Here is a 25444-nt window from a genome sequence, read left to right as displayed (position 1 = left end):
TAGAAACACCATCACCAACTCCGTCATCCGTCTTCGTCCTCGACCATACCAAAAGCCACTCTCCCTCTCGACCTCGACGACTCGATTCCCCCGACAGCTTGAACCCTCAATCCAACATCTAGCATCCTCCGATACAGCTGCCGGCACCGTCACCATGGGCGCAGATCCCCAGTACGTCAAGTGGCCTCTGCTGCCGCTGTCCCAGCACGTCTTCACCCTCACAAACGGCTATGCGTCCAAACAGTCCCAGCTGGCCGCCGTCAAGGCCCTGCAAGACGCCATCGCCCAGGACAAGATGGCGCCCTTCTACCGCTACCTGGCCCACCCCATCGAGGGCATCCTGAACGCTGTGGGCGAGAGCAGCTCCTCAGCACCCGGCAAGCCTCCCAGCCGGAAATCCAGCATGGTGGCGACCAAGGCTGCGACGGGGGCCGTCAACCTGCCGTGGGACGAGGATCTATACAACAAGCTGAAGGAGGACAACGACAAGGAGCTGGCCGATTTCCAGAAGGAGCAGGACGAGGCTGAGGAACAGGCCGGTGACACAGAGGTCATGGCGGCCAAGGGCAAGCGAGCCGACTTTTGGGCTCGAGTGGGCGACAAGGTGCGATTATATATCATATGATGCTCCCATAGTTGGGGTATTGTCGTGCTGAGCTGAGCTCACGCTAACGTTATACTACGCAGGACAAAGCAATTGCCGAGTTTGAGAGCTTGTTCGAAAAGACGGGCATCCTGGGCACCAAGATCGACCTGGTGCTGGCCATAATACGCATGGGGCTCTTCTACGGCGACAAGCCCCTCGTCAAGACTCAGGTCGAGCGAGCCAAGACGCTCGTCGAGACGGGTGGCGACTGGGACCGCCGCAACCGCCTCAAGGCCTACGAGGGCCTGCACCTCATCACCGTCCGCGCATACAACACAGCCGCGCCGCTGCTGCTCGACTCCCTCTCCACATTCACCAGCTACGAACTCTGCACCTACTCCAACCTCGTCGTCTACTCGGTCCTCACGGGCTCCGTCTCCCTCAAGCGAGTCGACTTCAAGTCCAAGGTCGTCGACGCCCCCGAGATCAAGGCCATCATGGGCGACGGCGAGGACAAGCTGCTGGCTCTCAGCGGCGCTCTGAGTGCGGGCCCCGGCGCCGACGACTCCATGGGCGATAAGCTCCCCAAGGCGGCGGCCACCACGGCGGTCAACCTGACGACCCTGGGCACCAGCACCGACCAGCCCGAGGCGGAGATGGCCATTGACTTTAGCCCGCTCGCTCTGCTCGTCAGCAGCTTGTATAATGGCAACTACAAGACCTTTTTCCAGTCCCTCGCCTCCGTCGAGGAGCAGTTCCTCAATCATGATCGTTACCTGCACGAGCACAAGAGCTGGTTCATCCGCGAGATGCGCCTCCGCGCCTACCAGCAGCTGCTGCAGAGCTACCGCGTCGTCGGATTAGAAAGCATGGCCAACGACTTTGGCGTCACGGTCGACTTTTTGGATCGGTGAGTTTAACAAATACCTTTCTGCACTTTTTTACACTTGTTGATGAATGTTACTAATACACGTTTTGTTGTAGCGATCTTGCCCGATTCATCGCTGCTGGACGTATCCCTTGCACCATTGACCGCGTCACTGGCAAGGGCGTCATTGAGACCAACCGTCCCGACGACAAGAACAAGCAGTACCAGGACGTCGTTCGCCAGGGCGATCAGTTGATTACGAAGCTGCAAAAGTACGGCCAGGCTGTCAGACTAAGGGGTAGCGAGAGAGCATGAGCGTAGCATGGAAGTAATGAAATGACTTTGATGGGAAAAGAGGAAGAAAGAGGCTGCGTCATGGGGAAAACTGCAAGTTGCCCATGAGTTGTATCGTACTCGTTTAGACAGAGGCGTTATGCAACAGATAAAGCAAACAAACAAATAAAACAAGACACAAAGAATAAATTGAAAAACAACAAGGGGCTAAGTTGATACTGTGAAATGTTTCGCCGTGAATGCACGTCACCCAGTCAGTTCTTTTTTATAAGACGTCTATCATTTTCTACTATATTATTCTCTATCCACCCACGCGATAAAAATATCCAAATCTCGCTCACAGTCCCTTTTAAAAAAACACCTCTACCCTATTTTTGAAGCAGTAATTATCCTGTACACGGCATATTTACCTGTACTTGTCCATGAACTCCTGGTGGAACTTGGTGATCCGACTCACCCACTCGGTTCCAGGGGCAAGGAAGGTAGTGCGGAAGTGCAAAGTGCCCTCCCGCTGGCCGAAGCCGCTGCCGGGGACGACGCAGACGCCGGTGGCCTCGAGCAGTCTCATGCAGTAGAAATCGTCAGGCTTGCGGCCCTCGGCGGTAGCAGCGTCAATGGCCTTCTGGGGAAGGGTGATGGTGGGGAAGAGGTACATGGCGCCCTGGGGCTCGCCGCACTCGACACCCTCCATCTGCTCAAAGGCCTTGTGGAGGGCGTTGGCGCGCTCACGGAGACCGTTGGCAATGCCGTTGTACTCCTTGTCGTAGAGCTCGAACGAGGGCTCGCCGGGCTGGGGCGGGTTGACCATGAGCTCGACGAGGCACTGGCCGATGACGGGAGCGCAGAGCATAATGGAGACGAACTTGTAAATGGTGGCTTCGACTTCGGCGTCGAATCCGACAAGCTCAAAGTAGCCACCACGGTGACCGCACTCGCCGACCATGCCCTTGGAGACACTGTGAAGAGAGGCCAGCTCGACGTCGTCGTACTTTCCGGGGTTCTCCTGCTGCAGCTTGCGCAGAACGCCCTTGAAGCTGTGGAACTGGCCGATGAAGACGTTGGTCTGGTAGACCTCGTCGGCCATGATGACGAGCTTCTCCTTGCTGGCGAAGTCGATCACGGCGCGAACATCAGCCTCAGACAGAGAGGCTCCGGTGGGGTTGCCAGGGTTGATGATGACGATGCAGCGGACATCGACACCCTCGGACTTGGCCTTTTCATAAGAAGAACGGATGGCCTCGAGGTCGGTGCCCCAGGCCTTGGACTCGTCGAGGTAGTAGGGAACGCAGGTGGCGTTGAGGACGGAGAGGGTGGCGGTGTAAAGAGGGTATTGGGGGATAGGGACGAGCACACCAGACTTGGGGGACTCGGCGAGGATGTGAAGAAGGGTGTTGACGCCGGACGAGGCACCGGCAGAGAGGTAGATGTTGGCAGGGTTGGCGGGGAAGCCATCTCTTCCTGTAAAGCAACACATTGTGTCAGTAAGCCGACTCAGCTCTGTATCAGAAAAGAAAGGACCAGTACTCACTCTCGAGGAACTTGGCAATGCTCTCTTTGATAGCGTATACACCGCTGCTGGCACTGTAGGCACCAACAGAGCCGCAGTTCTTGAGCAGCCACTTGGCACGCTCAACAACGTCCGTCTTGTAGCCCAAACCGTTGATCAAGACATCCTCCTTCTCGAGCAGCTGGGGGTTCTCCAGCAGACTGAGGACCTGGCGGAAGAAGGTGATGGGCTTCTGGTCCAGCTGCTGGGGGTTGCCAATGTTGGCCGAGATGACCTGGTCAAAGGGCAGGCTGGTGGTGCCCTTGCTCAGCTGGGCACGCAGCTCTTCCGACTTGACGGCGAGCTCGCCACGGACGGCGTATTCGGCCGCGCGGACGTGCGGGTTGATGTTGTTGATGTTGAGGCGGCCCATTTTCGCGGTAGTTGAGAATGATCGAGGGACGAATCTGCGATGGTGGGGTTGAGAAGTTGTAGATGGCGGGGCACAAGTTGTGAGTAGCGATCGCCGATGACCGGCGGCTTCTAGACCTTTTTTTGGTGTAAGTTGGCAAACAAAATTCTATGAAACCAAAAAAAGACTTTTTTAAAATGATGGGGATATAAAAACAAGATCAAGTAGGAAAAAAAAAAAGGGAAAACACGGGGAAGGGTCTGTTGGAGGCGAGTGGAGCGTCTGGACCCCGAGATCCCCCAAACACAAAACGGCAGGCCATGGAAACTCTCGGCTGATGGCCAGGGAATCCACGGGATCTGCGCGCTTCTTTTGGCTGCTGTTAGGCCCAAGCCATTGCCCAGAAGGGATTCACCACCACACCTCATCCAGTATCCATGACACGCAGAAAATAGAAAAATCAGCGCATCAGTCGCTCCACGCATCGCCTGGCACGCCCTATCGAGATTGGTGGATCTGGGGATAGCTGCGGCATTGGAGGGTTTTGTGGGAGCATGATGCATGGAGCGCTTAATTTAATCGGTGGTTGTTTGTTGCATGTTGAGTGCGGACAAAAGAGAGGCTTCGCTGTGAGATGCAGCCATGAGCTGAAGCTGTTTTGCTCCCTTGGCCCGTATAATTGTCGTGATCCCTCGCTCCAATGGGCAGCTGAAGCATGATAATGACGTACCAGAGAGGTGAATAGAGGAAATTGAAGCGGCGCAAACAGGGTAAAACTGTTGGCGAGAAAAAAAAAAGAAACTCAGACACCTACCAGCTATCCGCGACACACCCAGAAGTGCCCTCCCAGTAGGCAGCGCCGTGTTGCTCGTCAACAGCGCCCTCGACATGATGCCGAATTACAAGAAAATTGATGAAAATCAAGTAAAAAAGGAAAAGAGAGATGAAATAAAATGAAACGTAATATAGTAGAGCACCGATGGAGGGCGCGTGTGTAGCTGGAGCGCTACCAGATGCCAAAAGGATTGTGGATGGATGGATTTTGTTGGCTTGAGACGTTTCCTCGTGGCTTTTTCCCCTACTTTACTTTGGCCGCCGCACCCTTTATCTCTAAACTACAGTGTGTACAAGGTACAGGGCTTACATACTCCTAAACTACCGCTAAATGGACACGGGTAGAGACCGCAAAAGAGAGACAATTCCTGCGCAAGGCTGATATGGTAATTTCTTTGCTCCTTCACCGGTGATAATACTTGCGCCGTTGGGTGACGGGATGGACCCCGAGCTGCGAGCCTAGCTCTGAATATGGCAGGATTCAGAGCACGGGTCAGCCGCTATCGGCGGGCGGGCTCCATAACGTAATTCGGGCTGCTTTACAGGGGTTTAAGCTATCTTACATAATTTTTCGGAACTCGGCGGCACTTTTTACCCGGATGGAAACCGTCCCGCCATGCTAGGAATTTACGATGCTATCGCGAGAGACCAATCGAACGACATCTTTCGAGCGCTGGAGATATCGACACAATGGCCAAGAAAGGTAAGCTCCCGAATCATACCGCAGTGGAACTTTAATTCCTCTGCACTATAAACCATAAACAACCGCTAATATCCTCGCAGCAAAGGCAAGATTGATCAACGTCCGGCTCATCTCCATGGCCATGACCGGCTTCTTCTACACCTTTAAGCGGCCTAGAACGGCACCCATGATGGGAATGCTGAAATACGACCCGATAGGTACGAATCGCACCCCCTCAGACATAAATCTTCCTTCCCTCACGCCAATGCTAATTTCCTATCGCTCTTTAGTCCGCAAAAAGGTCTTGTTCCTAGAAACGAAGAAGCGATCCAAATAAAGATATTTCCGAGCAATGTAAAATTTCAAACTATACACCTCAGGGACGGGAAAATAATGATTGGGTTGCGGGCGGTCTGGTTATTCGAACCTGCGGCCACCTATGTACATGTATCAATATGAAGAGCATTTCTGGAGTTTTGGGGATGGGCTGGCATTGCGCTCGATGCGCTGACAGGTCACGATATCTGGTCTGATTGGAATATAAATTCACTCCCAAATATTTCCACTTTTGATCCATTTACCATTCTAGCTGTGGAACAGTGAGTTGCTGCCAAAATAAGCTGCCAAAATAAAGCACCAGCGATTAAAGTACAAGCTGCTTCCACCCGTAGGAGGCATCTGCGGACCAATCATCCACCATGCTTCCTCACTGAACTTTATTCCTCGATGTAGTGCTCAGTTCTGGGCTTCTTCGTCTCTCGGGGGTTGAAGTCAAAAGATTCCAAAGACACCGGATTGCACTGAGGTGCTTGCCTTTTCTTGCTGGTTAATTGAATGTCCCTCTCGAAATCAGCAACAGTTGGGAAGGTCCAGGTGTGGTTGTGCTGAATCAGCCTCGAGCGAATTTCAGCAACCATCTCCTTCGTCGAAGCAGATTGAGGCTTGTTGATAGAGACGTTCGCGGTCTGGCTGACTTTGCTTTGGTCAGTCTGTGGTCGAGTGAGATGGCCTTCCACGCTGCCTGGTTCGACCGTGGCAGGGATGGCATGGCTTTTGAGAATCGATCTGAGTTGAGTGACTTCACGACGACGCTTTTGCTCTTGCATCACGGTTAGTGGAGGTGACGGCGATCTCTCACCTGGATCAGGACTGTGAACAGTGACTTTGCGGCTCATAACATCTTCCTTGGTTGATGGCTGGATCTCTGCCGCGCCGTCGGATTCGGCCAGGAGAGGTAATGGTGTTGCACTAACTTCGCAGGATGTCACTGCATCCGAGGCAGCTGAGTTCGGCATTCTGTCTATCATCTCTAGCTGAACCCATTCCTCTTCCGTTGCTAGGTAGCTGGCTGATGATTGTATGGATCTACTGATCTCCATGATTCTGTCTAGCTTTTTGTCGCAGTTTTCGACCTGCGGGATTCGCATCGCGATGGCCTTGAGCTGTGATCGCATCTTGTCAATTGTTTGAACATCCTTGAGCCATTCATCTCGGAGGATTTCAGTTTCTTGAGCCTTCTGCTCAAATGCTTGGATTTTGTTTCTTAGTTGAGCAGCTGTCTCCCGCTCGTTTTCTAATGTCGCTTGTAACTCGGAAATTTTGTCGCCATCCTGAGTCGTGATATGATTCTGTTCATTTATATGGGTTGTCAAAACATTCAAGACATTCTCATTGACTTGAAGCAATTGCGCCGTCTTCTCTCTCTCCTGCCCAAGCCCCTGCTCCAAAGTGGCTCGAAGATCGGTAATGGCGCTGTTCAACGGCTCTATAGTTTCTTCTCCGTTTTTCATTGCTTCAGATATCATTGCTTCCACATTTTTGGTGAGTTCTTCATACGCTTGTTGAAGCTGTTGATCCGTTTCGCTGGATTTATTCTCGTGCGCTGAAATCCGCTGCAAGACGCCTTGTAGCATATTGATTGTCTCGCGCTGATTGCTTTGTCCGTTGCCTGCGAGGACATCAAATTTTTGGCCAATATTTTCACAAGAGCCCACTGCCTTCTTCAGACTGCAATCAAAGTTCTGAATATGGCTTGATAGCTCTTGAAATCTTGCGCTGGTCCCTTTCTCGTCTTGTTCTAATGCGTTCACAATCCGGCTTGCCTCCCCTTTGAAGCGGTCGAGATCTTGCCTAATTGATCCCCCTAATTGTGACACTGCTTTTGAGACATTGCTTTGCTCACTCTCCAGTGAAAAAATCACCGGTAATAAGCTATTGTTGTGTAAGCGATGAAAAGACTGCTGGATTTACATACTCCTCACCTCTTAACAATATTCTTTTCGGCGACCGCTAGCTTGAGCTCAAGATTTTCTTGCGAAAGCATCTTGGACGCAAGCTGATTTCCACCTGCGAGCAGAGAATCCAACCTGTCAAAATGTCAGAAGGAACGAACTTGCAGAGTAAGACAGAGAGTCGAGTACTTCGATTTTAGAGCGCTCATCATTTGCGTACTCGATCTAGCATCCAATTCACGTTGTTCGCTTTGGATGGTATGATGCGCCATCAAGGAATCCACCTTGGCCTCCAAAGCCCAAATGCATTGATGTACTGCGTCTTGCTCTTTTGTTTGAACACTCAGTTTGTCGGCAAACGTTTTCTCCTGGGCCCATAAAGCTTCTTGGAGATGGAGCTTTTCTTTAAGCTCTGATATAACCTGGTCCTCTGTTGCTTGATCAGTTAAATATCATCACAGCATCCACAGGCGATGTCTTACTCCTTTTAATATCTTGTTCCATTTGCATGCGGTACTCGTCCGTGCATTTTTTCATCTCCTCACGGATCTTGAGGCTGTTTTTCAAAGCCTCGTCGACGGCCTCTGAGGATGCTGTTTTGTGTTCGTTCTCTTTCCGCAGCTGGTCCATCGTGTCTTTATAATAAGTTTCTGCACGTCGAAAGAGAACTCCTTGCTCCTTGATGGTTTCGTTGAGTTTACGTCGGTAGGCGTCACATTTGTCATTGGCAAGCTTCCCTTGCTTCTTCTCTTCCGACAATTGCTCCTTCAAGGACGTGAGTTCAGAAACCAAACCCTCTTTCTCTTTGGTCACTTGGTTGTTATCCTCAAACAACGTGTTGTAACGCGCTTGGATGGCAGACAACTCCGCGTCTTTCTCTTTTAGTGCTTTACCTATATCTCCAAGCTTCTCCTGTTCACCTTGAAGAATCTTTTTGAGCCTTCTGAGCTCTGCCCAAACTACCTCGGTTTCTTCGTCTGCAAGTTCGACACACTGATTCCAAAAATCGCCAATATATTGAATTGCCCTTTGATCGCGACTCACTTTTAACTCGTGCTCTGATTTGTGGTCGCGGCTCACTTTTGACTCGGACTTTGATTTGTGATCGCGCAACCGTTTCCTGGAGATGTTGCTACTCGTGGCGGAGCCGGACCGCCGATGGGATGGCCGTTCATGTGCATCGCGAGAGAGAAAAACAACTTGGCTCTCTTTATATTTTTTGGGATCTTTTGGCCGAGATTCCAACGGACTGCGGTATGTAGGAAGTTCTAGATCGCCACAGATGCTTGGGGTGCGCTGGCGTTGTACATTTTGGCTCTTTGTATCGTTGAAAACCTTCATTCTTGGCGCACTGGATGGGCCGTCTTGTTCACGAGTGACCATTTTGTGACCAATGGCCTTGAATAGATTGATATTATGGCTTTGTGTTGGCGAAGATGCAAGCTTTGGTGGCGACATCAGCCTGGTGGTCTTGTCCTTCTCGTGGCTCCGAGAGTCAGGCATGACTGTGGGCTCGGTGCTACCAGGAGATATGAAAAACATCGGCTTCTGCATTTTGTTAGATATTTGATCCTATTATTCAAAGGATTGAATCATCCAAAAAAAGAATTGCTGAGCCCACGCCATCTTACATTTTCCTCTCGCTGAGAGATCTCTGCTTCACCTCCATGCTTATGAGCAGCGTCTGCGTCTCTTGGGTTTCCTGAGAGACATATCTCTGGCAAGTCCAAGGGTGAAGCTCTGGCAGTCGTATCTATGGTTTTGTCCTTTGGTGGTGAACCAGGTAGATTCAGGCTTGGCTCTGGATGCGGAGGACTCGGGGGCTTTGTAAATAGACTGTGCCGTTGAATATTGGTGAACTGGCCAGGGCGAGGTAGATCTCTGGGTGGAAAGGTAAAGCCCTCTGACAACACTGCCTCGGAGATTTCTTTCTTGCTGTCAAGTGTACGACGGCCATATCCTTTCTTGGGAGAGGACAGTTCTGGGATCATTGGGAATGCATTGCCGATGCCTGTTTCATTGATTGCCCATCCAAAGTCAGATAACTTCTCGACGGGAGCTGAGCCACCAAATCCAGCACCAGACTTTGGAGGCGTTAGATTGACGCCCATTTGAGGAGGCATCTCTGCATATGCGTGATGCGAGATTGTAGAATGTGATTGCCCGCTTCTGCCGCTATTGAGTAGAAGCAATGGGTATGCGGATGTCAAAGTTTACACTGCAATTTACGAGGATAATTTTGAGGAGATGTTGCAATTAAATTTGGCAGTTTGATTGTGGGATTTGCAGAATTAAGGCGGTCAATCTGCAGCAAGCGAACTCATCTGGACGGTAGTTGTGGAAGGAGGTCTGATGCTCCTTCCAACGCTACCTAGTACTCCTGGAGAGACTCAGTTCAACACCTGCCTTCGAAGACATCGATGTTTAGTAGGAGCATGTAACAGCTCAAAAAGATGATAGGCCTTCAATTTAATTCAATTTTCTGTGTCTCATTATTATTCTATCAGGGTAGCCAATTTCATCTGTGATTTTTGAGGCCAAGTAACAATCCGCTCGCTGCTTGGTAGGTAATGAAGCCAAAACACACACCAAGCGTGGCTATCCAGCATCCAGTATCTCAGATTTGACTGTGATACTAGAAATAGCAGTTACCAGAAAAAGGTAGAGATGTGATCTGGCGCCATCAATATTATTCACCAACTTGCGACGGCTCCCAGTCATTCCCTTGAATCAGCGGATCATGAAAGAAGCACATAAATAGAAACCACAATGTATTTGCGTGGCAATTGTCTCTTACCATCACAATGCAATAATTGAAACACATCAGCCGTCGTGGATACCCTCAAAATGCCTTGGGCGCCTTGTCTCACAATCTTGAGACACTGCGAGTAATGACATCAAAGTGTCCGCCTCGCGTATCCTCATGGCAGTTAGAAACCACGCTTCTTCCATCCAATCCTTCACTTATGCATTCAACAAAGCCTCACCGTCTCAAGCCCCTACATTACCGAATCTGCAATGCGAATGGTCCAGTCCAAGGCTGCGTGGACCTGCCCCTCCAAAATTGGAAATGCCATCGTCCATCACCAATATCACAGTGATGCACTTTAGGCCTTCTCAAATCGCATTAAGCGCGATGCACCAGCTCTCCCCCGTCACAAAAATAGGATCATTTAGTCTCACGTCGTCACGGAACCGTCACAGACAGAATCTGCGGGCGCGCAGTGATGCTTTAGCTGTTTGGCTCGCTGAAGTGATGCACAGCAGGACAAAGATGCAACCTGTACACCTCATTGGCTGAGGCCCCTGCATGCGCCGTTGGCGTCGGCGCTTGTTGGGTGAGACGAGGCCAATCATGAGGGCGCAACACCGATATTTGGTCATATCCAGGCACAGGCGTCACAAAGAAACTAGCCCAGGGCCACGCCAAAACGGGGCCGATGAGATGCCCAGGGCGTTTACTGATACATGGGCCTTGGCCGGCATTTGTATGCAGGCACTTGTCGCGGGCGAACAGAATGGAGAGGAGGCGAGGGTACAAAGAAAGGGCTGTTACAATAAAGGGTGGGCTATGGCGCAGTTATTTCCGATCCGGCGGTTGAGCTTTTGTATTGTTGTTGGTTTTATTCTTATTCTGCTGACTGCCCATTTGGAGATATCTCGTACGATATTTCGATTCCTCAAACAAGCCGCCTGGCTGTGTATTGATATCCATTACTAAATACATACATACGCATACGAGTAAAGACGCCGAAACCCAATCAAAGCATCAAATCATACCACCATGTCGCAGACTTCTGCATATTTCCCTCTGGCCACGGACGATTCGTGGCAGGGCCAATCCGGCAGCATCACTGCGCAAGACGGAACCGACGCCGGTGCCGCGGGCGACAGCTCTGCCAATTCCATAACTCTCTCGACCGGAGCACTGGTAGCCATCATCATCGTCGTTGTAGTTGTCATCCTGATCGGCAGTAAGCAGAATCCGCGGTCCCTCAGACTTAATTCCCAGCATGCTGACATCCTCTAGTAACAACCGCTACTCTCTTCTTCATTGCCAAGAAGCGTGAATGGACCATCAAGGAGACCATTAGAAGATCAACGAAAAAGGTTGCAACTGCTCTTACGCCAAGGCGATCTGAATTCCCCCGTTCTGTCAAAGGCTCAACGCGCTCCAACCGGCGTGGACGAACTAAGCTCGAAGAAGTGCCTCCAACCCCTCGACTTCGACCTGAAGATTTGGAGAAGGGTTTGGCTCGCAGCGAGAGCAAATCCATCTCACAAAAGTCTGGTGGAAAGTAACGATGACGAATTGTGCGTGGGTGTGAGTGCGATTAGGTAGTAAAGGCGTCAAGGCATCGATTAGGAACGACTAATGGCGAGTTTTGCTTTTGTGTGCTTTTTATGGATGAAATTATGATATCGCTCATGGGTGTCCGAATGTATATACATATATCCTTTTGCTTTTCTGTTTTTGGTAATTCAAATGTTTATGGGTATCACATCTTTCTAAATGTGTTTGAACTGGCGCTTCGCCTGCCCTTGTTGGAACGTCTTTGCGGGGGAGGAGCTTCTTCTTCTTCCTCTTGCTGCCGCCCCTTCTTCCTTGACTCTGGCACAAATGTGACTTGTCTCTCTCCACGGATCTCGCCACTCTGTGATTTGTTGATGCGTGTAGACTTCTGCTGTCTTGAGCCCAGTGCGGAATCCTTCAGTTGTCGGCCTTCGTTTTGCGTTGATGATACCTTCATGACCACGTCATCTTTAGGCTTAGAGATGGGCTCATCATCGCTAGACTCTTCATCAGAGTCCTTGCCTTGGTATTTAGTCGTTCCATGCTTGGCCTCCAGAGCTTGCTGAACCGCCGTGCTAGGGTTGAGAGCCTTGAATTCACCACTGGCCTCATCCACCGCAAAGTCTTCGTCTTCGAACAGCTGGTTGAATCGAGTGTCTCCCAAAAGACCGGCATCAGTATCGACCTGGCTTCTGTTCTCCTGCCTCTTGAGAAGTTTGTCGACAAGTCTCTGGTTGACCTTGACCTTCTTCGTGCCTCTAATGCGGCTAGAACGTTCCTTCTCAACCCTCTCCTTGACGCGCTTCTGTCTCTCGTCCTCGAATGCGTAAGGGTTCGCGATGAGTCTGGCCTGCTCGTACAACTTGGAAGCCACAAAGTATCCGTGCATATATGGTCGCAGCAGGTTGGTTTTCCCAATCAAGTGTGCTAGACTGAGCTGCTTCAGCTCTGGTAGGGTCAAGAACTTGTAGTTGTCGTAAGTCTCGGTGCGGACTTCTTCTGCCATCTCTTCTACCATGTTGTCCAAGAAGGAACACCATTTGGGAGCGGCGCCGAGCTGTGGGATGAAGAATGCGTGCTGCTGCTTGCCTTCATTTGCCGTCAGCAGCATGCCAGTATTCTTGCACCAAGCCACGTCGTTGATGTCAACCACAGGCTCAACCGATGTCCATGGGTCTCCCGTCAACTCGTCCCAGATCTTAATGATGCGCTTATCGGCCGACAGAACCTTCTTCTCTTGTGAGGCCGTTGTCATGTGAATCAACTTCTTCACGGCGAAGCCATAGCCGTGATCCTTCTTGAGTAAGGGAGTAGGGCGACGGAGATCGAATAGCTGGATCATGCCAGTTGAGCTGCCAGTGGCCAGCGACAGACCGGACGAGTGAAAGTCCAGTGCTGTGACGCCGCCATCGTGGCCGGCAAGCAGCGCAACCCGTCCTCTTGATCGGGGATCCCAAAACTCTACTGTGCCTATTGATGTACCAAATGCAAGCAGGTTGTGGGTATCCTCGGCGATGGCAGCGCAGTTCACGCTGCCAACGTTGATGCCTCCTTGTAGACCGCCGCCCAGTTCGTCATCTCCTCCAACTTCGACCTGATATGACTTCATAAACCGTCCAAGCTCAAGGTTCATGCGGAAAACCTCTCCCTTGCCGTCAGCGTCGATTCCAACGGCGGGAATGAGGGCCTCGGTGGATTGCCGATCGTATACAAGATCTCGACCGTATCTGGGAATGCGCGCCTCATAGTGGCAGCCCATGGGGGTATGGAATTCGAGTTTTCGGTCATTCTGGAGGTGTAGGGATTTTGAGTAGTCGGTAGAAAGCAGGACAAAAGTCTCGTTGAGCGAGGTCGTGTGTCTTGTGAATGAAAGAGAGAGTTGCGGGAGGTTGTGTACATGCAGCTGGGGTTTATATGTACCCGTGCTCATGACCCATTCGCCATCCTCACTGATTCGGACACACTGACTGGCTTCCTCAAACTCAAAGTCTTGCAGAAGCTCAACGCGATTCTGGTACTCGACATCGTTCTTCAGACTGCGCTTCCGACGGCGAGCCAGCCAATCTGGAAGAGGACGCGCAGTGGATGCGCCCGAAATTGTATAGACGGGGACTGTCCCCGGATTGGAAAGCTTCATGGCGGATTCAGAGTATCAGGGCTCCCTCGTTGGGATTTCGACTGAAAATATCTGCAGTCGCAAATGCAGAGACAAAGATAAAGATCCCAATGCCAGACAATTTTGCGGGCTACCAGAAAAATCAAGGTGAAGAAAAATTCCAGCCCCACGTCGGTGACCGGTGAGCCGCCCCCACACAAGCACTATGCTTTGTATGGATTCGCCTGACCGAGCGCTGGCCAGCCAATCGCCGCCACGCGCTGGATCCAGCACGCTTCGGACTCCCTGGAGACGTCTGAGCCCTGTCAGTTCCGCGATGCGGTGCATTTTCAACGTTGCTTGATCATCATCTCCTTTTTTGCTCGACTGCCCCATGGCCTGAGGCTGCACATGCTGGCAATATTAGGCATGTGGCTGATGTGCTCCTGAAGACTCTGCCTTCCCCTTAATCCCCGTGCTTCGGACGCCTCGTGACTCTATAACCAACCTGGTTCCTCGAGCTCGCGCGCCTATCGGGGCGACGCTCCTCGAACAGCCTCATCGATCGGCGAAGACCCTCGTTGAGATGGAGCTCGGGCAGCACAGAGCATCAGAATCGCTTATCCTCCTAATCAGGGCTTCTTGAACTCGACCAGTTGCAGCACAGCTCTCCAGCCCGGCCTTCGGTCCGACCGTTTGCGCGAGACAGCCAAGGACGCCGTGGCTTCGTGTCGACGACGGCAAACTGCGCTGTCACCGGCTGCCACGAGCCGATTATCTTACAAGCAGTCGATATGGATACTGGGGAATATGAAACTAATACATTGTTAATTGTGAGCATGGCCCCTCGCTTGATGGTTCTCCCCTCTTCGGCTGACCCCGGGTCCTAGAATAATGTCTCGTCGATCGCTTATCGTTTGTACGAACCGTCATCCAATCTGTCGCAAAACTTCGCCTCGGTCGCTCTTGAGATTGAAGACTCACTAAGGGAAAAGGGACACATCGTTTTATACGATGCGACCAAAAAGGCTCTGTGGCACTTTCAATTTCTCCCCAAAGATGAAAATTCGGATGATTTGGGCGACAGCCTTGAGCTGCCGCCCGATGTGACCGGACATGGCCTAGCTTTGAGAGAACACGGTGTTATAGAGCCTCCGATAATACAAAAGCCTCGATCTCAAGGCCTTCAATCTAGTGGCACGCCAACGAGCCTCCTGTCAACTGCTTCTGCTCTGGAACAGGCCCATCGTCCAACTCTCTCATCACCTTTGCAGACCACCGCACCCATCACGCAAGACCCGGACCCAAAGGCTGAAAAGTCCAAGACCACATCAACAGCACAGAGAGCACTCTACGAAAAATTCATTGCGTCTGTCCTATTGACGATATCTACCACATTCTGTCGCCGAGTTGGGGCAGTTCCTCTCAATTATAGGACTGTTATACTCTCTCCGACGGCATACGATGCACAACCACATGGAGTTGCCATCGGAAGACCACAGATACTGGGCACTTTTAGGGCGTATTTGACGACAACGGGAGCATTGATGATAAGCCTGGCTCTGACGAAGTGTAGAGGGATATTATCACTAGATGATACTGTTCCCTCGAGTCTGGCCCCCTCTGGCTATTCTGTTCTTGCTGCTCCTTTTGGCATCATGACTGCTACTCAGAATTTTGTTCCTGGCGACGGCGGCTTGACGAGTTTAGCTCAGACTCCCATGACACAGTTCTTTAATTTCCGCGGTGGACTTGACGGACAAGAGTCGTTGTGGAAACAGGCTTGCTTACGGTTCTTGAATTTTCGAGGCATAGCTGCCTCGACGCTAGGGGGCTGTCTTTGGGTGAATCTCTTGGTCCCCAAACCGAAGAACCCAGATACTAGGGGCGACCAACGATCCTCCAGTGCAAGCTCTTCATTTACGCTGCCATGGCCAAGGCGTCTATGTTTCCGCAAGAAGAACGTCGACGCATCATCTACCAGCCGCGTAGTAGACACCGTACTGAGCGGCCATGAAGAAAGCCATGATCCATTGGGCAATGCCAAGGGATGGCACGCCTCTATTACAGAAAGAGAAGAGAAAGCCAAACGAGCCTTGGAGCGTGCGGCCAATCTCCCCAAGGATCCACAACCACAAAACACAGAGTCAAAGACAACACCCAAACCCAGCGGTCTATCACCCGTGGCCTTACAGCGTCCCAATACGGCCACGGCTGGTATTATGTACCCGACGCCACCAGATGGAGTTCAACAGCCGAATGGTGTGACTCCGTCCATCGATGGCACTCTTTCCAGTCCAGGTAACCCATTGTCCGCTCCAGTCATCGCGGAATCGGATGCTGTTGTTCAAAGTGAAGCAACTGGGGGAGACAGCGTCGACCAGTCTCCCGAGTTTGCAGATTCCAAGAGACACCGGAGCGATAGCAATGTTCTTGGTGATGGCGAGACCGTCTTTGGGGGGGGAATAGGAGGTGACATGTTTGACGACAATGACATTACTGAGGCCGATTTTAACTTCTTTGACGAGAAGCCAGACGACATGGATGCCGATCTCCCCATGGCTGATATATCTAGCTCAGAAATGGCACTTCCTCCACCACCCCAAGCTGTTGAAGAGACTGTAATTCCCGTCGAGACCACGCCGCTCACTCTGGCACCAACACCTACATCGTTGCCTCTTCATCCTCCTGCCACCCCCTCAGCCCCAACTCCGGCCCAGGCTGCGATTCCCGCTCCAGCCCCTATTCCTTCTCTACCGCCACCAACTTCTACCCCTCTCCTTCCTCCTCCGCTCCCTCCTCCTCAGTCAGAGAGGGTAGTGTTTGCCAAGCCCGAGCTGAAGCATGCTAGAAGCCAGAATGAAGACCCAGCCCGTCGCAGCCGGGGGGAGATACGGGTGACGCCTGCAAAGCGCGAGTCTAGCCCTTTCGACCCCCATGCGGTGTTTAAGCGTGTCAAGGCATCTCTTAAAATGCCAAAGTATGATTCCACCGCGTCTTCTCAGCCCACGTTGAGAAAGGCCAAGATCTTTGAGAGCCTCGACTTCGACCCAGCGTTGCCTATGATTAACAAAAAATATGAGCAAGGAGGGCTCTTCGACCTGAGTGCTCTTTCAAAAGTGGAAAAGATGGAAAGGCCAAACATTGATCTTCGGGCCGTGCCTGAAACCGACTATCTGAAACGGCATGGCAAGCTCAGCAAGAGGCAGAGGGATCGGCCCATTACTCGAAGCACCATGGCCAAGCAATATTCCGCACTGGAGCCGCAAATGTCGACGACTAGCCCAATGAAACTAGACGGATCGATCTCAGGAGAGGACAGTAGTGCCGAATCGGACCAAGACGATTCCAGCTACACGTCAGACGAACCTGGTTCTCCGCACAAGGCCAGCATCAGGTTGATAAACGCAGATGACGATATCATGTCTCAAATCACCTCGCTAAGAGATTGCGATATTGAAGAGCCCGATCATCAGCTGGCAATGGAGCTGCCACGACTATCCAAGTCTGACATGACAGGAGTGCCCCTCTCTGCGTTGTTCTCAGATCCAGAGCCCTTGTTGTTGGATATGGCCTTGAATGACGACTATTTGATCCAGATTGCGCAGATTGTGACCGAACAAGCAGCGACTGGTGGACTGGATATCTTTAGAGCCTCGGATTTCGAAGCACCCACTTTGTCGGCCAGCCAAAAGCGTCAAGAACTATTAACTCACAGTCGGGACGCCTTTCATACACTGGAAGATATTATTGCGCAGTTTTTTGGAGATACCATGCCTATGCGCTTGAAAGGCTTGTTGGATATTCAAGACATACCGCTTCTGAGCCAGTTCCAGCCGCGGCAGATACCTGGCCGAGAAGGAAATCCCGAAGCCATGCGGCCAAGCAACCTATATCAAATTCCTAGCCCACATCTGGAAGTCCAAAGGGCAGACACGAAGCTGTCTGTTCTGCCGTCGGCGGTCTCATTCTGGGAGAGCCTGGGCCTCTCCCCTTCCTCTGGCAGCAAAAACATTAATGCAATCTGCGTCTATCCTGGATGGCCTGGAATGGGAGACAACGTCCAGACCTTTTTGGACCGTATCAAAAGTGTTTATGAGTTTTTGAAGTTGGGCACGTTTGAAGTCATGCCTCTTGGCACGGATATGGAAGCAGGGCTCTTACCATATGAGATTGATCGAATCACCACTTCTCCTGATGCCACGGTGACGGGACATGGATCGGCCATGATTGAAAGTATGGAAGTGCTGCGCGGGATATTCACCAACCTCGCAATTACTGAAACCAACTTTGTTATTTATTTCGTCTACTCGCCCGACAATCCTGGGACCATTATTGAATCGTGTACGGCGTTTCAGCGATTTTTTGAAACGTACCAAAAGATTTTGGCAGCCCGAAAGGAGCCTCCTCAGAATGAACTAGTTTTGCAGCTAGTCTCGGCAGATCTTCTGTCTTCTCCCTCGGCCTTGGTCGTCACTCCGACTTCAGATCTGGTCAGGCTCTGCATCGAGACCTATGATCGCTGTACTCTCTTTGGAGGACCAATGCCTGCTCCAGCCATTAGACTCGAGCAGCTTCTACCACGGATCATTGATTTTAAGTTGACTACTAATCCGTCAGCATCGCTTATTCGCGAGAACTCTTGCATTCATGTGGCATACGCCCAGAGCGTCGACGAGCGATGGATTACCGCGGCATGGACGGACGATAGGGGGAACCAGCAAGCAACGGCTTCTTATTGCATGGGCAGAAAGGGGAAGCAGCCGTCTCGCAACATGAACGAGATTGCCAATGAGATATGGGAGACTACTCTTGAATTAATATCTGCCTGGAAAGTCCTTTGGAGAGTCATCATCACCAAGTGTGGGCCAATGCCACAGCATGAGATGGACTTTTGGGTTGACTTGGCCCGCACCGAGATCAACGCCAAGGTAACGGTGGCTTTGCTCACGGTCGATACGAACCCATCGCTTCAGCTTTTACCGCCAGTGGTGAAGCTCGCGCCACCTTCGGCTGCTCTTCACACACCAACATCTACACCGCTACCGAGCGCGTTTTCTCCAGAGCCCCCAACTCCTGCGACTCCTGCCCGCGAAGGCATGGCAGTTGCTACTCCCTCTGGCGATGGTGGTGCTTCTAATGCTGGCGCTGCTGATGCGGATCTGGATGCCATTTTGACTGATGTCACTGATCAGACCTGGGGAGCTATTGCCGGCCACCGGCTCAGCAACTCTACGAGCATTCTGGAAGTACACCCCGCATTGATCAGTGGCTATCTCATCAAGCGGACTGGAATCAAAGTGGAAGATGCTCCTATTGTGATGGAAGTCAATCTAGTGTACACCGAAGCCATGCCACGAGTACACGAGCCCCTATTCAGAGAAATGTTGGGATACTTTAGAGGACTGGGCACCCTGGCCCGGGCCCGTGGAGTGGTTGATAGGGAAGCAGATGTGCGACCCTGGCACGTCGCGGCGGCCGAAAAAGCTGCGCGTGCATTGTATCTGTTAATGTGATTATTTTGTTTTACTTTCCTTTGTATGAGGAGAAGGGGAGGCGCGTGGCTGAAGGGGGGTTTCCATTTTTTTGGTGATACCTTTGCAACGAGACACGTTGGAAACCCATACTTTTAGGCGTTCTTTTTTATGTTGGCGTTGGAAATGGTTTGGCCGAGGTTGTTGTTCATTTCCGATCCAAAGAGTGATAGAAGGGGGGGAGGGAAGCAAACCACCAATGTGGATTTTCTTTTCAGCATATGCATAAGTATACGGGTTGGCGATGATGATTATGGGTTGTAGATAGGTTTTGATATATAGTATAGCAGGGGGTATGAGACTTGGGGTACATATATAATTTGCCCTGTTCGTGAGAGTGAAGCATGTAGTAAGTTGTGAGATGTGTGATGTGTCTGGGTGCTGGATAGAAGCAATGGAGTGAGAATATTATATCGTGAACAGGTACTTGTGGTTTTTTAAGATCTTACCCAAAAATGGTATATAGATCCAACAACTACATATGTATTTTTGCCTACCCAGATGGATACTTGATATCTACACCGTATAACAGTACAGTATGATGCGATGTTGGCTGGTTCTGGTGTCTTCAATTTAGGCAGTATACAGTGCTTACTGAGGTGACCCAACCCGCTAGAGGCATATACCATCTACGCCTTGCAGGCAGCCTCTCTTCTAGCCCAAGTCATGCATCTCTCCTCATGATCCTCATGACTCTCCCTTTCCCTCACTAAACCAGTCATAATGGGGGTTTTGGCTTAAGAATCTGCATACCCTGGAGAGAATAGAAGCCTAGGCGTGAGTCAGACTGTGGCTGCCACGTTTTGGATACAAGTTGTTGCGCCACCGTCAATCCTTAGTAAGTTTTAGTGGATGAATCATCATCGCTGCAAGGGCTGTAAAATGCGTCCATGAGGCAATGGAATCAAGAAGTTGAAGCTGATTAACGAATGGACGACCATAAAGATGCGGTAGATGATAATTACGCGGCATATTCCTTCTTCTTTTCTTCTTGCTTTCTGCATTTACAATTTACAACAAACATAGACCTCTCTATGAGACTGCTTGAACAGTAATCATAATGGACGTGGCATCGCTGGGGAGTCTCCCAGACGATCTCATCCTCGACATTGTCCAGCATCTGGACACGGCCCGCGATGTGGCTCATCTGGCGAGCGCATCCCGACATGCCCATGCCGTCATCAACCAGAGCGGATGGCGCAGCTTCGTGAGGGCCAAATTCCCTTCCATCAACATCCCCTTAGGTGCTTTAACGGGCTGGAATGCCGTGGCAGACCGCTTGACGTATCTCGACCGGTGCTGGGACAGTCGTGGATTCTATCTGACTGTGTATGGAGAAAAGCCTCCGGCGCGGACCAAGAGGAGGGAGTTTCCCCGGAGCAGACAGTCTGTCAACTTTCACTCGGTCATTGATGCTACGACGGTCGTGGCTACGCAGGAAGAGCTGCTGGCGTGTGGCGCGGGAGAGAACTTGATTCTTCGACGGAAGGGCGTGAGCAGCAAGGGTCCGGATAGCTGGAGCAAGTTGGGAGGCCGTGAGACTGGATATGCGGCTGGGACGGGAGATGTGACGGCAATCAGCCTCATCCAGCGCCAGCAGGTCCCAGAGGTGGTTGTTGGAAGGGCTGATGGAAGTCTTCAGCTCTTGTCTGTTGGAGACGAGATGCTGTCGGACGCATCTCAGAGTTTTATTCCTTCACACGACGCTAATAACTCATCCGGAGTACCCCTAAGCCGAAAATCTCCTGGACAGAGGGCAATTTCGTGGACCGAGTGGGAGTCTGACGCCAAGTTGCTGGCAAGTTGCAGGAGTTCCGTCTTGACGCTATACAACCTTTCCAATACCGAGGAGGCAATACTGAAACCTGTTCTCTACTACGACGTGGCTAAGGATGGTTCTGTCGACGAGGTTTCGCTTCTGCGCAGCGCCAAGTTCATGGCCAACGATGTGATTGCTTGCAGCATTGGTGGCAGCACCGAGCCTCTGAGATGGGCCAAGATGAGGCCCAGTGGAATCGAGTTTTTCAACGCAGCAATGAGCTCCAGGATGGATGGGAATGCTTCGGCGGATTCCAAAAGATCTGCTGAGAAGACGACGGTTCGTGCTATTCAGCCGGTTAACAGGATGAATGACAATCTGCTGCTTAGCGCCTGGGACGACGGAAGCCATAGGTAAGACGAGATATGACAATATGTTCCAAAGCCAGCGCCTCTCTTTAAGCTAATAACTGACATTTATGGCACTAGGCTATCAGATTTACGAACTCCTTCAGCCCACGATGTCCTGTATCGTGATGGCTTCCAACCATATCAGGCTAGTAGTTCGTTGCTAGTGTATGGATCTGAGCGATTCGTAGCTGGTAATAACTGCAGCCCCGATCTTCGATTCTTCGACTTTCGTTTCCCAAAGCCGTATCATCATACCAACGCCATGCCATGCTCTGAAAACACGCCTCTTCCCGGACGGCCCCACCAGTACGGAGCCATCAACGAAGTCGATGGACTTCAGATCAATCCAGTCGAGGAGTGCGATTCTTCGTCTGGTCGAGCATGCACTTGGCACCATCTATCACGACAAGATAGCTGGAGACCAGACGCAGTTATGCACATCTACAGCACATCCATGGACCGAGTCCACTCCTTGGCCAAGGCATCCGACTTGTCGACGTCGTTCTATTGCGGTGTCAGGGGAGCTGTTGTAGAGGCGACGTATTCCATGGCTGAAGATGTAGATTTGGTAGTCTCTCGCCGGTCATCGCCGGAAGGATGGCAGGCTATCGACCCTGAGGGAAGAGCGTCGTTGATAGAGACGGGTGTTGGCCTGCGTGATGGAGAGGCGCAGTTGGAGGAGCAGACGCAGACGAGGATGCCGGAGCTGTATTATTATGAGCGGTGGAGAATTCCGGAGGGAGAGACTGAGTATAAGAGGGAGCAAGGAAGGCGTTTGGATCCGGCGTTGGTAACTAGTCGGAGGAGCAGAGGATGAGCTTCATGGTGATGGAGTCTTGGTAATGTACGCAATGCGCCGAATGGTTTGAGAAGATTTGGTGTTGGTGATGGCTTGGCTGATGGTGATGTCTTTTTGTTGTTGCCGAATGGATCATAATAGATGGGACATACACGGTTCTTGAAGTTAGTTGGGTAAAGAAAAGCATCATGGGACGTCACGATGAATGGCATTATATAGGACTGGAAATGATTTCTTTGATGATTTCTTCTAAACAATTTGTATCCTGTGTGGTGACATAGATGGGACGAATGGCAAGACTACCTTGTATCATAACCGAATTCCAATGTCCTGTATCCATTATTCTCTAGTATCCTCCCGATATCATGATTGATTGCCTGCTAGTACTGTCACCGAACCCCAATGTCCTATATTCGCAAACCCCAAACCCCCTCGCCAGAAACTAATGTATGTTTTCGTCCCCAAGACTTCACGCCTCGAACATCATCATCAAGCTGTCTATCTTTATCAACCTCAGCATCGATATCGTTCTCCATCTCAACCTCATAATTGACCTCTGCTCTCCACTAGAAAGATGGAGGTCTCACAAGTGTAGGGATTCGGGAGCGGGATTCAAGTGGGTGTGTATTTTCTACGTTCTTCTTCTCCCGCACGAAGAATGAGTCTAGTTATATACCGGGGTACAAGGGGGGTACGTTCCTACCCTCCATCACTAGATGTCGAGATGGTTATTCTCGTCTGAAAGGGTTGACTTGATCTCGACGTCGCAATAGGCTTCCTCGTGATCGTCATCATCTGATAATTCTTCTGGCTCTCCAGAAGCGCCACATATTGCAGCCATACGAAGAAGATTCCACGATAACTCCAGAAGATCAAAATCAGGAATATGATCCGGATTCTTCGACTTTAATATAAAAGTCTGACCTGTAAGAAGATGCAGGCCACTTGCTCGATAGTCGCCGCCCATCAATATCATAAGCCAGCTCCAGTTTCCTATACCCGTAAACGTCCAAATCCCCAAATGAAGCCATGCCCTCGTCGCTAAGGTTTCTTTGTAGTTTTGCCCAATCTTTCGGTCATTTTCTTCATAAATGTCCGCATCTCGTCCCTGTGTTTTTTTGCCGTCGCCTTGTCCTTGTCCCTGGATTGTACTTTCTTCTAGTATAGCTACTTTCTTCTAGTATAGCTACTTTCTTCTAGTATAGCTACTTTCTTCTAGTATAGCTACTTTCTTCTAGTATAGCTACTTTCTTCTAGCATCGCTACTATCTTCCAGTATTGCTACCTGTTTCTACCTGTTCCTATTATACAAGAACTACAGCTTACATTGGCTTCATTTAAATAAAACTGAATTGGATTCTAACAAGACGCTAGACCCCTTAGCTTGTCCATACATAGTTGCAATGATGATTGCATAGACAAATGTTACACCCACGTCGAAGTTAACAACTCATTAGAGAGCTTTTGAACGAACGAACGAATCATGGTTTTCATGCCGAATGCTTCTAGTATCGATATTCTTTTATTGTATCAGTAAACATTAGATATTTAGCAAACTTGGACTACCGCATAGCTGCTCTCTTAAAATGCATACTGGAGTTTGAACCTATGTATATTATAGGTTGATTAGGCAGTTCATTCCTGGTAGCAAAGTTCAGAAATATCATCATGGTCAGCATACCTTCATGATCTGACGCCTGCTAGTACTGTAACCAAGCTCCAAATGCTCTGTATCCATGAATCCCAAGCCCCCAGCCAGGAACCAACTCTCCACCTTACAAATATTTACTTGTTCTCGTCCTGCGCTGTCACGCCAAAGGCTTTGGAGATTGCGACCATGAACTTCCGCATTTCTTCCCGATACTTCTTCTCCTCCTCCCGGTACTTTTTGTCCTCCTCCAAATGTTCTTTCATCTCCTCCCAGCGCTTCTTCTCTTCCTCCCAGTACTTTCTCATCTCCTCCCTGAACTCATTGTTCTTTTTCCTTTCTTTGCAAGCTTCTGCTTCCATGGCGGCCACCTTCTCGAGCAGATCTCCCAGACTATTCTCGTACTTTTCCCATTGTGCCGCCTTGTGTCTCATCTTCCATACTGGGTTTTTTTCTATAGCCTCCACCACCTTGGCAATGTCGAAAACTTCTTCAGTAGTGGATTGTCGTAGACGCTTGTCAAGGGGCTGATCGCCAGGGGGCATCGGAGACGCAACGCGTTTTCCTTCTGCGTTTGAAGGTCTTGGGGCTGCTTCCCCTTCAGAGGAGTCCTCTTCGGAAGCTTCTTCTTCAGCGGTGTCTTCGGCGATGGAGGATTCTTGATCGCTATAGGAGATCTCCTTGCTGTCGGAGCTCGCGACCTTGCAGGAGCTCTTTTCGTCTGAGGATGTTGCCTGAACAATATTTTTGTTCCCAGCCTTTTCGGCAGCGGCGATATCCAGGTTCAATGTCTTCATGTGTTTTCTACCTTATGTCAGTAAGAAAGCGTACCGTGTTGTCTCGTCCAGAATCCCTTACCCGTCGACTGCGAGTTGCTTACAACTTTTCTTCTCGGAATCAATAGCTTCCTTCAGGAGTTGCCCGAACGACTCCATATTGATCGCCTCTATCAAGGCGTTCTCGGCAGCAGCCTCTCCAATCTTGTGGCGGTTGTTTAAACTTAGCAAGAGGAGAGTGAAACGAAGTGAGAGGTGAAGAAGGGAAAGAATAGAACCCCGTTTGAAGAGGGATTGAATGGGTAAATAAGGATTAAATCATGTGATTACGCATCAACTGTAGGTAAACTGAAGGGATGGTGGCATTAAGAGTGACAACTGGCCACAGCTGCCAGGGGCATCAAAGCTGAAATTTGTTCGAAGTATTACTACTAACGTACCTAGTAGTTACTAAGAGGTAGTAAATGTAGTTTGGTAGTAATCAATGCGAGAAAAAGTATCAATATTTACCCAGTACTTGATGAGTTAGTTGAATAAAACACCTGTTCTGCACTTCAAACATCGTCACTGCGGTCATATTAAGAAGATGGAAAGACATCATTACAAAGAGGTGTCTTAGTCAACACTAAATTGAGATACAATAACAAGAAGCACAGTCTTTGGAGATTGTCAATTCGACTCAATATACACTTTCGTTCCATTCTCGTCACTTTATATCGCACATAGTCAAGCTCTC

At 50.4% G+C, this 25444-nt stretch overlaps 9 protein-coding genes across 9 annotated transcripts; 5 read left to right on the top strand and 4 right to left on the bottom strand.

The window, feature by feature from the left end:
* The first annotated feature begins 4 nt into the window (after positions 1-4).
* On the top strand, positions 5-1956 carry V8C40DRAFT_242528 (proteasome regulatory particle lid subunit RPN7). Its single transcript, XM_083215239.1, has 3 exons — positions 5-604; positions 688-1496; positions 1571-1956. The coding sequence occupies exons 1-3, from the start codon at positions 155-157 to the stop codon at positions 1767-1769; spliced, it is 1458 nt and encodes a 485-aa protein (XP_083074144.1). The 5' UTR covers positions 5-154; the 3' UTR covers positions 1770-1956.
* Positions 1957-2154: 198 nt separating this feature from the next.
* V8C40DRAFT_274301 (pyridoxal phosphate-dependent transferase) lies at positions 2155-3667 on the bottom strand (the record flags this gene model as incomplete). Its single annotated transcript, XM_083220589.1, has 2 exons — positions 2155-3206; positions 3277-3667. 2 exons carry the CDS (start codon positions 3665-3667, stop codon positions 2155-2157), a joined length of 1443 nt encoding a protein of 480 aa, XP_083074143.1.
* A 1464-nt stretch (positions 3668-5131) lies between these two features.
* Positions 5132-6035, top strand: V8C40DRAFT_242524 (mitochondrial 54S ribosomal protein bL33m). The gene is made up of 3 exons (XM_083215238.1): positions 5132-5183; positions 5264-5380; positions 5453-6035. Exons 1-3 carry the CDS (start codon positions 5171-5173, stop codon positions 5497-5499), a joined length of 177 nt encoding a protein of 58 aa, XP_083074142.1. The 5' UTR covers positions 5132-5170; the 3' UTR covers positions 5500-6035.
* Positions 5137-9647, bottom strand: V8C40DRAFT_202563 (uncharacterized protein). Its single transcript, XM_083211998.1, has 5 exons — positions 9025-9647; positions 7876-8941; positions 7583-7823; positions 7424-7528; positions 5137-7373 (listed from the first exon to the last, which is right to left on the bottom strand). Exons 1-5 carry the CDS (start codon positions 9514-9516, stop codon positions 5879-5881), a joined length of 3399 nt encoding a protein of 1132 aa, XP_083074141.1. The 5' UTR covers positions 9517-9647; the 3' UTR covers positions 5137-5878.
* Positions 9648-10895: 1248 nt separating this feature from the next.
* Positions 10896-12035, top strand: V8C40DRAFT_242517 (uncharacterized protein). The gene is made up of 2 exons (XM_083215237.1): positions 10896-11367; positions 11424-12035. The coding sequence occupies exons 1-2, from the start codon at positions 11178-11180 to the stop codon at positions 11693-11695; spliced, it is 462 nt and encodes a 153-aa protein (XP_083074140.1). The 5' UTR covers positions 10896-11177; the 3' UTR covers positions 11696-12035.
* On the bottom strand, positions 11748-13906 carry V8C40DRAFT_242515 (ribosome biosynthesis protein ENP2). Its single transcript, XM_083215236.1, has one exon. The coding sequence runs from the start codon at positions 13822-13824 to the stop codon at positions 11893-11895; it is 1932 nt and encodes a 643-aa protein (XP_083074139.1). The 5' UTR covers positions 13825-13906; the 3' UTR covers positions 11748-11892.
* Positions 13907-14404: 498 nt separating this feature from the next.
* V8C40DRAFT_202517 (mediator complex subunit 13 C-terminal-domain-containing protein) lies at positions 14405-19526 on the top strand. Its single transcript, XM_083211997.1, has 2 exons — positions 14405-14615; positions 14673-19526. Exons 1-2 carry the CDS (start codon positions 14577-14579, stop codon positions 19296-19298), a joined length of 4665 nt encoding a protein of 1554 aa, XP_083074138.1. The 5' UTR covers positions 14405-14576; the 3' UTR covers positions 19299-19526.
* A 466-nt stretch (positions 19527-19992) lies between these two features.
* Positions 19993-22582, top strand: V8C40DRAFT_242509 (uncharacterized protein). Its single transcript, XM_083215235.1, has 3 exons — positions 19993-20154; positions 20250-21488; positions 21564-22582. Exons 2-3 carry the CDS (start codon positions 20377-20379, stop codon positions 22300-22302), a joined length of 1851 nt encoding a protein of 616 aa, XP_083074137.1. The 5' UTR covers positions 19993-20154; positions 20250-20376; the 3' UTR covers positions 22303-22582.
* Positions 22583-24069: 1487 nt separating this feature from the next.
* V8C40DRAFT_286657 (uncharacterized protein) lies at positions 24070-24913 on the bottom strand (the record flags this gene model as incomplete). The annotated part of the gene is made up of 2 exons (XM_083222553.1): positions 24791-24913; positions 24070-24736 (listed from the first exon to the last, which is right to left on the bottom strand). The coding sequence occupies exons 1-2, from the start codon at positions 24865-24867 to the stop codon at positions 24070-24072; spliced, it is 744 nt and encodes a 247-aa protein (XP_083074136.1). The 5' UTR covers positions 24868-24913.
* Between the last annotated feature and the right edge of the window lie 531 nt (positions 24914-25444).

Source organism: Trichoderma camerunense (assembly GCF_050948025.1).
Source record: "Trichoderma camerunense strain CBS 138272 chromosome Unknown V8C40scaffold_7, whole genome shotgun sequence".
NCBI lineage: Eukaryota > Fungi > Ascomycota > Sordariomycetes > Hypocreales > Hypocreaceae > Trichoderma > Trichoderma camerunense.
This window is presented reverse-complemented; position numbering and strand designations above follow the sequence as displayed.